The 11,480-nt window shown below is 46.9% G+C and overlaps 1 protein-coding gene across 3 annotated transcripts; it reads right to left on the bottom strand.

The window, feature by feature from the left end:
- Positions 1-3,857: 3,857 nt before the first annotated feature.
- On the bottom strand, positions 3,858-10,887 carry LOC102000785 (cytochrome P450 2A3). Of its 3 annotated transcripts, none has more exons than XM_005371569.2 (9): positions 10,708-10,887; positions 10,281-10,443; positions 9,490-9,639; positions 9,069-9,229; positions 7,361-7,537; positions 6,076-6,217; positions 5,488-5,675; positions 4,782-4,923; positions 3,858-4,075 (listed from the first exon to the last, which is right to left on the bottom strand). In XM_005371569.2, the coding sequence occupies exons 1-9, from the start codon at positions 10,885-10,887 to the stop codon at positions 3,894-3,896; spliced, it is 1,485 nt and encodes a 494-aa protein (XP_005371626.1). In that variant the 3' UTR covers positions 3,858-3,893. The 3 variants fall into 3 exon arrangements, with proteins under 3 accessions (XP_005371626.1, XP_005371627.1, XP_005371628.1); XM_005371570.1 differs by having other exon boundaries at positions 6,076-6,214; XM_005371571.1 differs by lacking the exon at positions 10,281-10,443 and having other exon boundaries at positions 10,698-10,887.
- Between the last annotated feature and the right edge of the window lie 593 nt (positions 10,888-11,480).

Here is an 11,480-nt window from a genome sequence, read left to right as displayed (position 1 = left end):
GCTATGTTCAGCGAGTCCGGTTTTATCCTAGGCTTTTTCAGACCCAGGCCATGCTGAATATGGCCTTTACCCTTTGAGAGAATTCCAGAGTGAGGTCACATGGACAGCAGGCATGCGGTTTCACAGACCCCAGAGACTTGTGAAAAGACAGCCTTATCCTCCAGGGAACTCTCTGCCTTGTATTTGAGGACAATATTTTTTCTTTCAGCTAGCTCTAAGCCTTAGGAAATGCTTGGGCTATCTGCTGCCATCTTCTTAATGAATACCAACTCTTCTTTTCCCAGCAGCCATCAGTTGCCAATATCTCCTCAGTCAGTAATGGTGTATATTAATTACCCATAGTTTCTGGCTTTATAAAGACTATTCATTTTAAGTATATTATGCATTTGGCCGTATTTATCCCTCATTAACCTTGTTTCTCTTTCCTCCTCCTCGCCACCTCTAGTCTCCTTCCGTCTCCAGATTCTCTCTCTTTACTTGTGTAATATACAATCTTCCTTTCTCTCTTACTGTCCGTCCATCAAGAAGAAAAGTTCCCTTAGCTGCAACGAGTCATGGAAGATAAGAAGGGAGCTCCTCCTTCCACCCCTGGAAAACAAAAACAAAAAAACCCAACTCTCTCCTTTCTTTACTTCCCAAATGAGAGGCCTTGGTGATACAAACCGAGTGAGGGTGTGGCATGATTCAGAACAGCTCAGAGCAGAGGAAAGAAGTCCTGCTTTTTGGTCCAGAACTCTCGGGAGTCCCATGAATGGAACCGTGGCCCTGCCCAGGCCCTCTTCATACCTGACCTTAGGGACAAGTATGGTTACTTCCCACAGAAACTGAAGCCATTGACCACACTGCTTCCCCCAGGCAATGATGCCTATGATGACACTTAGCAGGTTTGTGCCAATCACTTCCCTCATAACTGTCTTTTGGGACCATTTGGAGCCCTGTCTGCAGGATGCAGAATTGTGACTTGTCAGTAAGCCCTGTCCCTACCCATCCCTGCCTCCCAGAGTAGTTTAGTCTTTAATGACAGACCTCAAGGGAGCTCCTGAACACACACCACTCTGTGAGACAATGATTTGTTTCTTCCCTAAAGCTAGCTTGTTATGCAAGAAAAATCACTTTCAGAGCAAACTCCCATGCAAGATTTACAGGCTATGAGAACTATGGCTACCTCCTGAAGGTATGGCCATCAGTCTGTGCTCAGCTGGGTGCCTGTAGTGTCTAGGGTACTTTGAGCTCCTGTCACCCCCTTTCTAGGTTGGAGGGAAAATTTCTTTTTGTTTGCTGAGTCACCTCCTTGCTTCTCCTTTCCCCCACCTTGCTAAGTTTTTCATCTCCTCTTTATATTTTTGGACTATGGTTTCTTCGTTGGTGTTGTGGCTGTGAGGGTTTGGAGGGAGGAAAGGGAAGGTGGAAATGGTGTTAGAATATTATAATCTCAAAAATAAAAGAAATGATTTATAAAATTTAAAAAAAGAAAAAAATCTCAGTGTGATGAATCTTTCTGGTCCATGGGAAATTTTAAAAAGAATCTGAGCTTTCTTTAAAAGCCATTCTGTGAATTTACCTACACCTTCTGCTATGGCTCATTCTGTAAGTTTGTCCATACTTATTTTTATTCTGTTATTTAGGTGTTTTATGATTTACCATATGATATTTCTTTGAACCACTCTTATATAAGTCTGCATTGTTTTTGTTGGTGTGACTTAGCCATTGGATAATTGATACATGAATCAAAACAACAGTTGTACTCCATTCATGTGTATATCTTTAAAAGGCTTATTTTTAAATCTTTTCTATTTGTGTGTGTCTCTGTGTGTGAATGTGTGTAAACCTCCAGTGCCCATGTTATCTAGAAGAGGATGTTGGATCCCTGGGAGCTATAAATACAGGTGGCTTTGAGCTGCTGGACATGGGCGCTGGGAACCCAATTCAAGCCCTCTGCAAGAGCATCCTCTGCTTACAGCCACTAAGATGTCTCCAGCCCCTAATATGTATAATTTATATTCTTCAGTGAAAGAAAAAATTAACAAGCATATTTCTTAATTTTCCTATCCTTGTGGTTTTTGTGGTTTAACTTTGCTATTGATTTCTAGCTACATGTCACCTTGTTCATCAGAGCTACTCTGGTTACCCTAATATTAACAAAGTGAAGATTCTATACCTTAACAATTGGCTTATCATAAAGAATGTTCCAGGCATGCTTCAGCAGGACATGCACTCTCTGCTATTGAGCAGAACATGGTTGGACACAGTACACCTTGTCTCTGTAAACTGGGTCATGTCTTCATGAGTTGTAACATTTTTCCCAACATTACAGGGTTTATTAGTTTTTTTCCTTTCTCCCTTTCAGACAAAGACTTGCTAGCCACTGTCCTTTCCCCTAAAGGTGTGTTTCCCCTAAAGGTGTGTCTCATTGCTAACATTGAACTAGCCGCTCTCTCCTCTGTGTGTATACACTTTTGTATGTGCGTGCAGGTGTGTGCGCACTCATGTAGAGCCCAGAGGACAACACTGCGTGTCTTCTCCAGTCTCTCTCTACTTTGTTGTTTTGTTGTTTTTCAGACAGGATCTCTGATTAAATTAAGAGTTCATGATCTAGTTGGACTGGGCTGTCTTCAACTCCCTCCCAGCATTAGGGTGACAAGCATGTGCCACAGGCCTGACTTTTGATGGGTGCTGAGGATCCAAAGTCAGGCATTGTGATTGCTTGGCAAACACTTTTCCAACTGAACCGTCTTTTCCTACTCTCTTCCTCTCTCCACCAGTCCCCCAGGAACCATCTGCAGCATGTAGAATTGGAGTTTGCCACCAGGGAGGGCTTGCAATTCAGTTCCCAAAGATGCCATCTCAATGCCCTGATACCCCTGCTCTCTCCTGGGTCTGCCTGATACTGACATCCTAAAAATAAGAAAAGAGGCACAGCTGCTGTATCCACTGACATTGAGGCTGTGCATTGCTCAGCTGTCCACTCATCAGATTTATACTAGTGACACTGGAGCACAAGCTTCTAAAACTCTTTGCTGGTTCTGATCACAGATTGTCAAGCAAACACTCGGCCTTTGGAAACTAACTCATGGCAGAAGATGTGGTCGTGTGCATCACAAGGAAATCCTGCAATGTACATTTACACACACATCCATGAATCAGCACACACTCATGTCAGTGTGCTGACCCTAAGTTTTCCTGGTCACCTCTGAAAATGTCTTTCTCCACCATGGACCTCATTAAGAGGCCTGATTCCGGTTCTCCAGGTGGATTCTGAATCAAACACAATGACTTTAACCAGCAAGGCTTGGGTGATGATGCCCTGGTAACCAGTTCTTCAAAAGTAGATCAAAGTGTGTGTGAGTTGATGGTGAAACCATGTTGGTGGCCCATCTGAAGTTCTGAAATACCTCTGGGTGGGCAGGATGATGTGGCAACAGATTGAGCTCTTGTTTTATCTGATGTGTTGTGGTGATATTTGAAAGTCTGCCCAAGGTCAACGCACACAGATATTCATCCAAGTATTACTGAGCTCTTGGAATCGGTGAGGCTTCAGTAATCTTAGACTAAGAAAACACTATAAGGTCAAGAACGTGCCTCACTAGTAAAACGGACATGAATTCTCTCCCCTTCCCAGGCATTTGTGAGTGTTATGATCACAAGACTCTCTAGCATAAACTTGACAAAAATACTTATTCTATAAATAATGTCTACTTTTATTGTTATATTGTTTTTACTGTTCACAACATAGTATCAATTTCCCCTTTCTCCTGCTCTACCTTTGAAAGGGCAGTCTGTCTTCAGCAAGTCTATCATGTCCTCTCTTTCTCCTGTCCCTCTGATCTTTTCTAAGTCCCAACCCCCAACTAGCCTGGTCTCCATCCTTCCCTTTACCCTTATCCAGCGCTGGCTCAACGGGACAAGAAACTCATGGTGTAGTTTGGTGGAATCGTGGCAAAGCCCACGAGTCTAGGGGACACATCAATATCCTGGGGTGCCTGTGGGGACCTGAAGCGGAAATTCTGCAGGATGTTTGTGAGGAAGAGAAAGAGCTCCATTCTAGCCAGTCCTTCTCCGAAGCAGTACCGTTTTCCTAAAGAGAGGAGACAGGGAGGTGAAGCCAGTTCTTTATGTCATCCTCATAGCAAATCCTTGGCTGTATTCTCTGTGAAAGGAAGGGCTGAGACCTTTAAAGAAGGCTTTAGTATCTGCGCCTCAGTTTTCCTTGTACTTGTGGTGAGTTGATCCTCACCAGGCTGTAATAATAAGAAATGTGGGTTGCCTTCCCTACAGAGGCGCTCTCCAGTATGGCTGCCATGTAGCCACATCTTTCCTTTCTTCCCTCCTTCCTTTCTCCCTCCCTTCCTTCTTTTCTTTTCCTTTTTGATATTTTGAGACAGGGCCTCTCTGTCTAACAGCCCCGGCTGTCCAAGAACTCACTCTGTAGACAAGGCTGCCCTTGAAATCACTAAGCTATCCCAGTCTCTGCCTCTGTCTGCCTCCGGAGTGCTGGGATTAAAGGTGAGTGCCACCACAGGCAGCTGCCACATCTTTCTAAGAACTGGTTGTGTGACCTGAGAGAGACCTCTGATTTAGTTTGAGACTTCATTTCCCCTAATCTATCACTACAGCTTGACCATCACTCCTCCAGGGTTCAGATGCATAGGCTTGTAAAATATGAGAGTTGCAGCCAACTGGCTGAGGGTTTGATCCAAGAGAATCTTACAAGATGGAAAGATACGGATGAGTTATCTCTGTTTGTGTGAGCAGCAGCCCTGCACTAGACAGTGACCTCTTACCTATGGAAAAGGGTACAAATGCATCACTCTTCTTAAACTGCCCCTTGTCATCCAGGAAGTGATTTGGGTTGAAGTCTTTGGGGTTGGAGAAGAACTTGGGGTCCCTCAGCACAGAGCCCAGCATAGGAAACACTTCAGTGCCCTGTGGAGGAGGAAGGTTTGATTGATAAGATAGATTTGGATGGGTGTCCTGTTGGCCCATAGGGGTGACATAAATATAATGTATGGGAGTTGAGGAGGCTTTGAGGAATGTGAAGTCATCATCCTTGAGACAGGAGATGTGGGGCTCATGTTATAGGACACAGGATGAATGGCTGACATGGAGTCTGTGGTCTGTGGTGGGAGGTTGAAGGATATGCACTTCATGTCTCTCAAGTCAAGAACTGAAGGGTATTGGATTTATGTACCCCTAAACAGGATCCATGACAGACATGTCACTCCTGTCTCTGACAGGAGATGTAGGTGAATTGAGTTTATGTCTTGAGATTTGATGATTGAGAGGCATGGAGTTGAAACTTCTGGTTCAGAAATTCTGGGGGGAGACCCAAGATATAGGAGACTCTGTGTAGGAGGCTGGAGGGGTGTGGTGGCAGAGAGAGCCTGTCACTGAGAGAGTGAGAGAGGGCTGGGTGGTTTCTAATGAGGAGGAGGGTCTGCTGGGCCATGAAGAAGGCTGGAGATTACAATAGGTTGGGTGAGTGAGAACCTTGGGGATAAGGAAGTCCCGGAACTTGGTGTCCTTGGTGACCCTGCGAGCCAGGCCCATAGGGATCATGTCTCCAAATCTCTGGATCTCATGGATGACAGCCTCTGTGTAGGGCATCTTCAAGCGGTCCTCATATTTGGGTTGCCGGTTCTTGCCAATCACCCTGTCAATCTCCTCTTGGACTTTGGCTGAGAAGAAGAGGCATGTGTTTAGGAGTCTAAGAACCTTACCCTAAGGGTGATAGTGCAAAAGTGTAGAACTGGATGGAGGCTATGAAGCAGTGTATGACATTGTCATCATTTTCAGTACATGCGAGTCATAGGCATTGTTGGACGAGGTTCATGTTAACTGGGTCATACCGGAATTATGTGAGAATTGTGAGAAGATTTAGGCAGGGTCTTGGGGACAGGGAAGTGGGTCTGTTGAGGTTCAGTTGAGCAACACACCAGTTGATTCAACAACTAGAGGCTGGTGCCCACCAGCTTCTCTCTGTCTCTGCAGAGAAGGGAGTAGCTATCTGAGAGTCTAGTTTCTTGAGAGAGGTTGGGAATAGTGTGGAAGATCAGAGAAGCATGTTTTGACCCTTACCCTCCACATCTGGGTGCTTCATGAGCAACAGAAAGCCATAGCGAAGGGTGGTGCTGACAGTCTCTGTACCAGCAAAGAAGAGGTTCAGTGTCGTCAGCACTAAGTTCTTCATATAGAACTCTGTATTGGGGTTCTTCTTCTCCTGCAGGGAGGGAAGAATTCAAGTCCGACCCACTTCGTATGCTCTTCATACTCTTCTGTTTTACCCCCTTTCCCTGCGCTAATTCACTTCTCTTTGACCCAGACCTAAGGAGAGAAGGGGCATTCTGGCTATGCCAGCTTCTGTCCAGGTTCCAGACCTTTGGAAGAGATCCAGTACCCTAATCCAGAGCTCTTCTGTCATTCAGGACTTAGTAGATTGTCTGATCTTTAATGACCAATTTAGTTGTCAGTTTTTATTTAACATGCATTGGTGTTGGGTCCCCTGTATCTGGAGTTACAGACAGCTGTGAGCTGTCATGTGGGTGCTGGGAATTGAACCCAGGTCATCTGGAAGAGCAGTCAGTGCTCATAACCATTGAGCCACTTCTCCAGCCTTCAGACAATGAGTTTTAGGCAACAGGATCTTATTTCTTAATTATAATCCTTAATATTCCCTAGAGGAATTCCACCTCTCAGTCCTTTGCACTTCAGAGTCAGACCGCCACAGGTTTGAGGCTAGCCTGGCCTACACAGCAAATTTCAGGCCAGTCAGGTCTACATAGAAAGATGTTGTCTCAAAACCAACAATGGCAAAATCTCTATATTTGTTCCGAACAGGTAGAAGAAGATCCCAAGAAAGCTCAGGTCACACAGATGTAAATGACCATGAGGACAGGCAAAGGCAAATGGTGTGTTAGCTGAAAGCACCGGCCCTAGTCAGTGAGGTAGGATTCATGGCCTAGTCAGTGAGGTAGGATTCATGGCCTAGTCAGTGAGGTAGGATTCATGGCCTAGTCAGTCAGTGAGGTAGGATTCATGGCCTTCTTGCTCTGATATCAGAAGGTCACCTATATTCACAGGCTGCAGCCTCCTCATTTGTAGAAAGGGAGGCAAAACAAAACCTCGCTCAAGAGTTGTGGGTACTAAACACATGAATAAAACTAAGCCTTTAAAACAATGCCCGGAACATGGCAGCCTTGTGCACTGGTTGCTCTCTCAACCTGTACACTCTGCTGAGAACAAGGGGTAGCAGATGGAACAGTGATGCCGAATGAGGATTATAGCGAGGGGACCCATGAGTGGTCCTCAACTCCCTCGGCCCTGTCCCTGATTTCACCCTACTTGACTTTGTTCCTGGGTTTACCTCCCGCATGCGGATGAGGAAGGAGTCAATGAAGTCCCTTGGGGAATTGGGATCCAGGGTACTCTGGTTCTGTTCCACCTTCTTGGTTATGAAGTCCTCCAGCCCCTGCAGTTCCTTAAAGGCCTGTTGCTGTGGTCCTGGCAGGTGCTTCATCACTGAAGAGAACATTTCGTAGAGCTGATGGTGGGAAAGGGATGAGAAACCAAGGCAGCTGTCACTAGACAAAACCCAATAAATGTGGCATCTGTCTTAGGATGAGAGATGCTAACATCACCTGTCTAGGGGTTTAGGCACCAGGTGGAGTTGTGTGGCAACAGAATTCTTACAGCTTAAGCCTGTGGGCTATTGTCCAAGGTTTTAAGTGAAATGGCTTTGGGAACACATGCAGGTTTGGGGTGTTCAGGTGAGACTGGGGTGGGAGGCATCCAGACATTGGGTAGGGGTTACCTATGCAGATGTTTAGGAGGTTGGGTAGGAGTTACCTATGTTGATGTTTAGGTGGTTGGGTAGGAGTTACCTATGTAGATGCTTAGGAGGTTGGGCAGGAGTTACCTATGTAGATGTTTAGGAGGTTGGGTAGGTTACCTATGTAGATGCTTAGGAGATTGGTGACTTCAGCTGGGGACAGCTGTTCATACACTAATGGGGTTTGGATTGGTGAGTTCTAAGAGGCTTTCCAACATTCAGGGAGTGCTGGATAGTCACAATAGCTAAACTATGCAATCAACCTAACTGTCCAAAAGCAGCGTAATGGAGAAGGAAAGTGTGATCCATATAAACAACTGAATTATTCTTCAGCCATTAAAACAAAGCTATGGCGTTTTCAGGAAAGTGGGTCCACCTGGAGATAACTGTATTAAGCAAATTTAAGCAGTCTTAGAGAGAGAGAACTCATGTATTTTTTTTCATTTGTGGTATATATACATTAAATCGTGTGTGCACATATCTATGTATATATGTGCATATGTGCATCACTTGGAATGAGAAGAAAACTGTCTGAGGGGACAAAGAGGACTAAAGGAGGAGGGCGTGTGAGAAAAGGGAAGGTGGGGATACGGGGTGAATAGGCTCAGTACACAATATATGCTTGTCCAAAAAAATTAAAAATAGATATTTTAAAGTAGTGGGGGATATTCTCACGTTCACCTGCATTGCTATTCAAATGGCTGCACGGAGGAGCCCACTTAGATGTGTGAGTGAGCCGTACAGGAGGACCCACAACCGGGGTGTTTGAGGGACAGTCTGTGCAGAAATTTTGCTTAGAGATGCAGGGGTTTAGGCATTTCCGTGGCTGAGTAAAGAACGCTCATCTATAAAGTTCAGTGGACTGGCTCTGTACATTTTGCAGATGGTGCATGATTTGAGTGACCTGGATTTTGCAGCAGCAGGCACTCGGGAACTGAAGGGGGCTAGGGCATTCAGCAGGGCTCCCTGTAGCGACCTTGGTTAGAGAGTAAAATGAATTGTCATGGTAATGTCCGCCCTGCTGAGAGAGCGTTTCCCCTCTCTCCTCCTCTCCTCACCACACCCCCCTCCGTGTGTAATGTGAGTACTGCTGGCTCTGATTTCAGGCTCAGCTGTAGAGACTCCGTATTGACATAGGTTCAGGCGCAATTGCTGGGCTGCTTTGAAGGTACCTGCTGGTAGGAGGCTGGCAGTTTTTGGAGTGAGCTGGCAGCTGTGGTGTGGGGGTGGTGAAACAGGTTACCTGCCCGGTGGAGGTAGCTGTGAACTGGAAGCTTCCCAGCATCATCCTCAGCAATGACAGGAACTCTTTGTCCTCATAGTCAAAGCGGTCCCCGAAAACGATGGAACTAATGACGTTGGAAACTGTTCTGCTCAGGTAGAAGGTAGGGTCAATGAGAGCACCTGTGGGTAAGGAGGAGGACCGAGACCGAGATATTGGATCCAGAAAAAGGGCTTCCACCGGGTAATAGCAACAGATACTTTGTATCAGAGAATTCAAAATGAGCATTGGCTGCCTGGCTGAGTCCGCTAACTCCGCCAAAACCGGACAGCGGGACCAGGACGCTCTTCCCTAGCTTAGTTCCCATCCTTGATCTTGGTACCGTTTTTCCAAGGGTGTCTTCCCCTTGGTGGGTCCTGGGAACTTGCGGAGCTCTGCTTACCATTTGTCTTCCGGAATGTCTCCAGGAGAAAGCCTGCCTCCTCTTGGATGCGTTCCTCGATGCCACGCTTGCCCACACCGAAGTCCCGCAGTGTGGCGATGGAGAAGCGCCTCAGCTGCTTAGCGCGCTCCCCGCTGCTGAAGGCAACGCCTGGAAAGGAGAGTGAGCGGCGGGGAGCGGTCAGAGAAGAGGGATGTGGCTGACTACTGACCACCCGTGCGCTGTTCCCCAGGAGCGAGTTAGAGGACAGTAGCAAGAAGGAGGACAGATGCCAGAGGCGCAGAGACAGAGGGACAGGTCAGAGGCTAGAGAAGGGAGACTGTGGAGATTTGGGGGTGGATACAGTTGTGAAAGATTTATAATTGAGGTAGGGAAGAGAGGGAAATAAACAGAGAGGGACAAAGAAAGTCTGGGAAGAAACGAGACTGCTGCTTGGACAGTGGGGTTGGGAACAGATTTCTGTGATGCTCTGACAGTGGAAGAAAACAGCAGAGGGGAAGAGAGATAATCACAGAAGCTAAGAGGAATGGGTTAAGGTGGGGGAAACGCCTGTTAGAGGCGCAGGATTCAGATAGAGAAATCTCAAGGTGCAAGAGGAGGTGTGGGTGGCGCGTGTGGGGGAGGGGTCAGGAGACACAGGCAGAGAGAGACGGGGAGATTAGGATGCGATGGGTCCTAGAACTGACCCAGCAGGAGGCAGCGATGCAGATGGAAGAGTCAGGAAGGAGGCAGGGAAACTGATGCCTTCCAATTGTTCCCTGCCACATTCCCCTGGATCTTGTCCCCCTCACCATAGCCTTTGAAGAGCCAGTCAAAGGTGGCCTGTTCGCCACGCCCACTGAATTCCTCAGCTTGATCCACCAGAGCCTCCTTGACTGCTTCCTGTCCACATAGTACCACAATTCGGCGAGGCCCCAGGTAGATGGTGAACACGGGACCATAGCGTTCACTGATCTGATGGAGGAGGATGAGCAACGTTAGAGGAAAGAGGTCACACCTTGATGACAGGTCTGGGATTCATTTCTCTGGAGTTTTAACAGCTGTCAGATGGGTCGTCCCAAGATGTAGTCTCACACGCCTAGGAGTTGGTTGCTGACTCTTCACAATTCTAACAGCCTAAAATTACACCCTTGAATGTCAATACCCTACCACAAAGCCTTTATCAAAACGGGGCATCCTCCGTGCCCCCATTCTACCCTTCGCCCTGCCCAGTGGCACCTTCATGAGGGAGTTGTACATCTGCTCTGTGTTCAGCTGAAGGTAGTTCCCGATGAAGGGCAGTGGGGTGGGTCCTGGAGGCAGCTTCCCTGAAGATTTCCTCTGCTTCCAGACAGACATGAAGACCAGGACGATGAGGAAGGCCAGCACAGTCACCAGGAGCAGTCCTGAGGCCAGCATGGTGGCAATGAGGGTGACAGACAGATGGTGATGGCCAAAGTAGATAGCTTTTATACATCCTGAGGTGGAAGGTGGCCTTTGGCCTTGATTATGTAACCGTCTCATTTCACCTCCAGACTACTAACCCCCCCTCCCCGTCATGCATCTAGCTTGAGACACAGCCAACAATCGAGGAGGAGGGCCCATGAGGGATTAACAGGGAGTGGACAGAATTTGTGACGTCTGAGGAGGAAGTACTCCAGGGCTCTGTGTTACAGAGGAAAGGGACAGTAGACAGAAGCCACAACTGAATCCTTCATGACATTTGTATTGGAGACCCTTCTGAGCTCTGAGTGCGGGTTCTCATTGGCTTGAAACAGAATGTATGGCTATGATTTGAAAGTTCATTTTCTTCCTTGTCTGAGACAAGTTCTTACTATGTAATCCTGACTGGCCTGAAGATCACTATGTAGATCATAGAAATCTATCTGTCTCTGCCTTTCGAGTGTTGGATTATAGGCCTGTACCACTACCCCCAATCTAGGAGCCCAATGAAGAGAGTCCTGAATTTAAGAAAGGAGAGACTTCAGGGCTCTGAGTGGTGGATCTTGAGG

This window comes from Microtus ochrogaster, unplaced genomic scaffold (assembly GCF_000317375.1).
Source record: "Microtus ochrogaster isolate Prairie Vole_2 unplaced genomic scaffold, MicOch1.0 UNK115, whole genome shotgun sequence".
Lineage (NCBI taxonomy): Eukaryota > Metazoa > Chordata > Mammalia > Rodentia > Cricetidae > Microtus > Microtus ochrogaster.
Note: the sequence above shows the minus strand (reverse complement) of the source record. Positions and strands in the feature narration are given on the sequence as shown.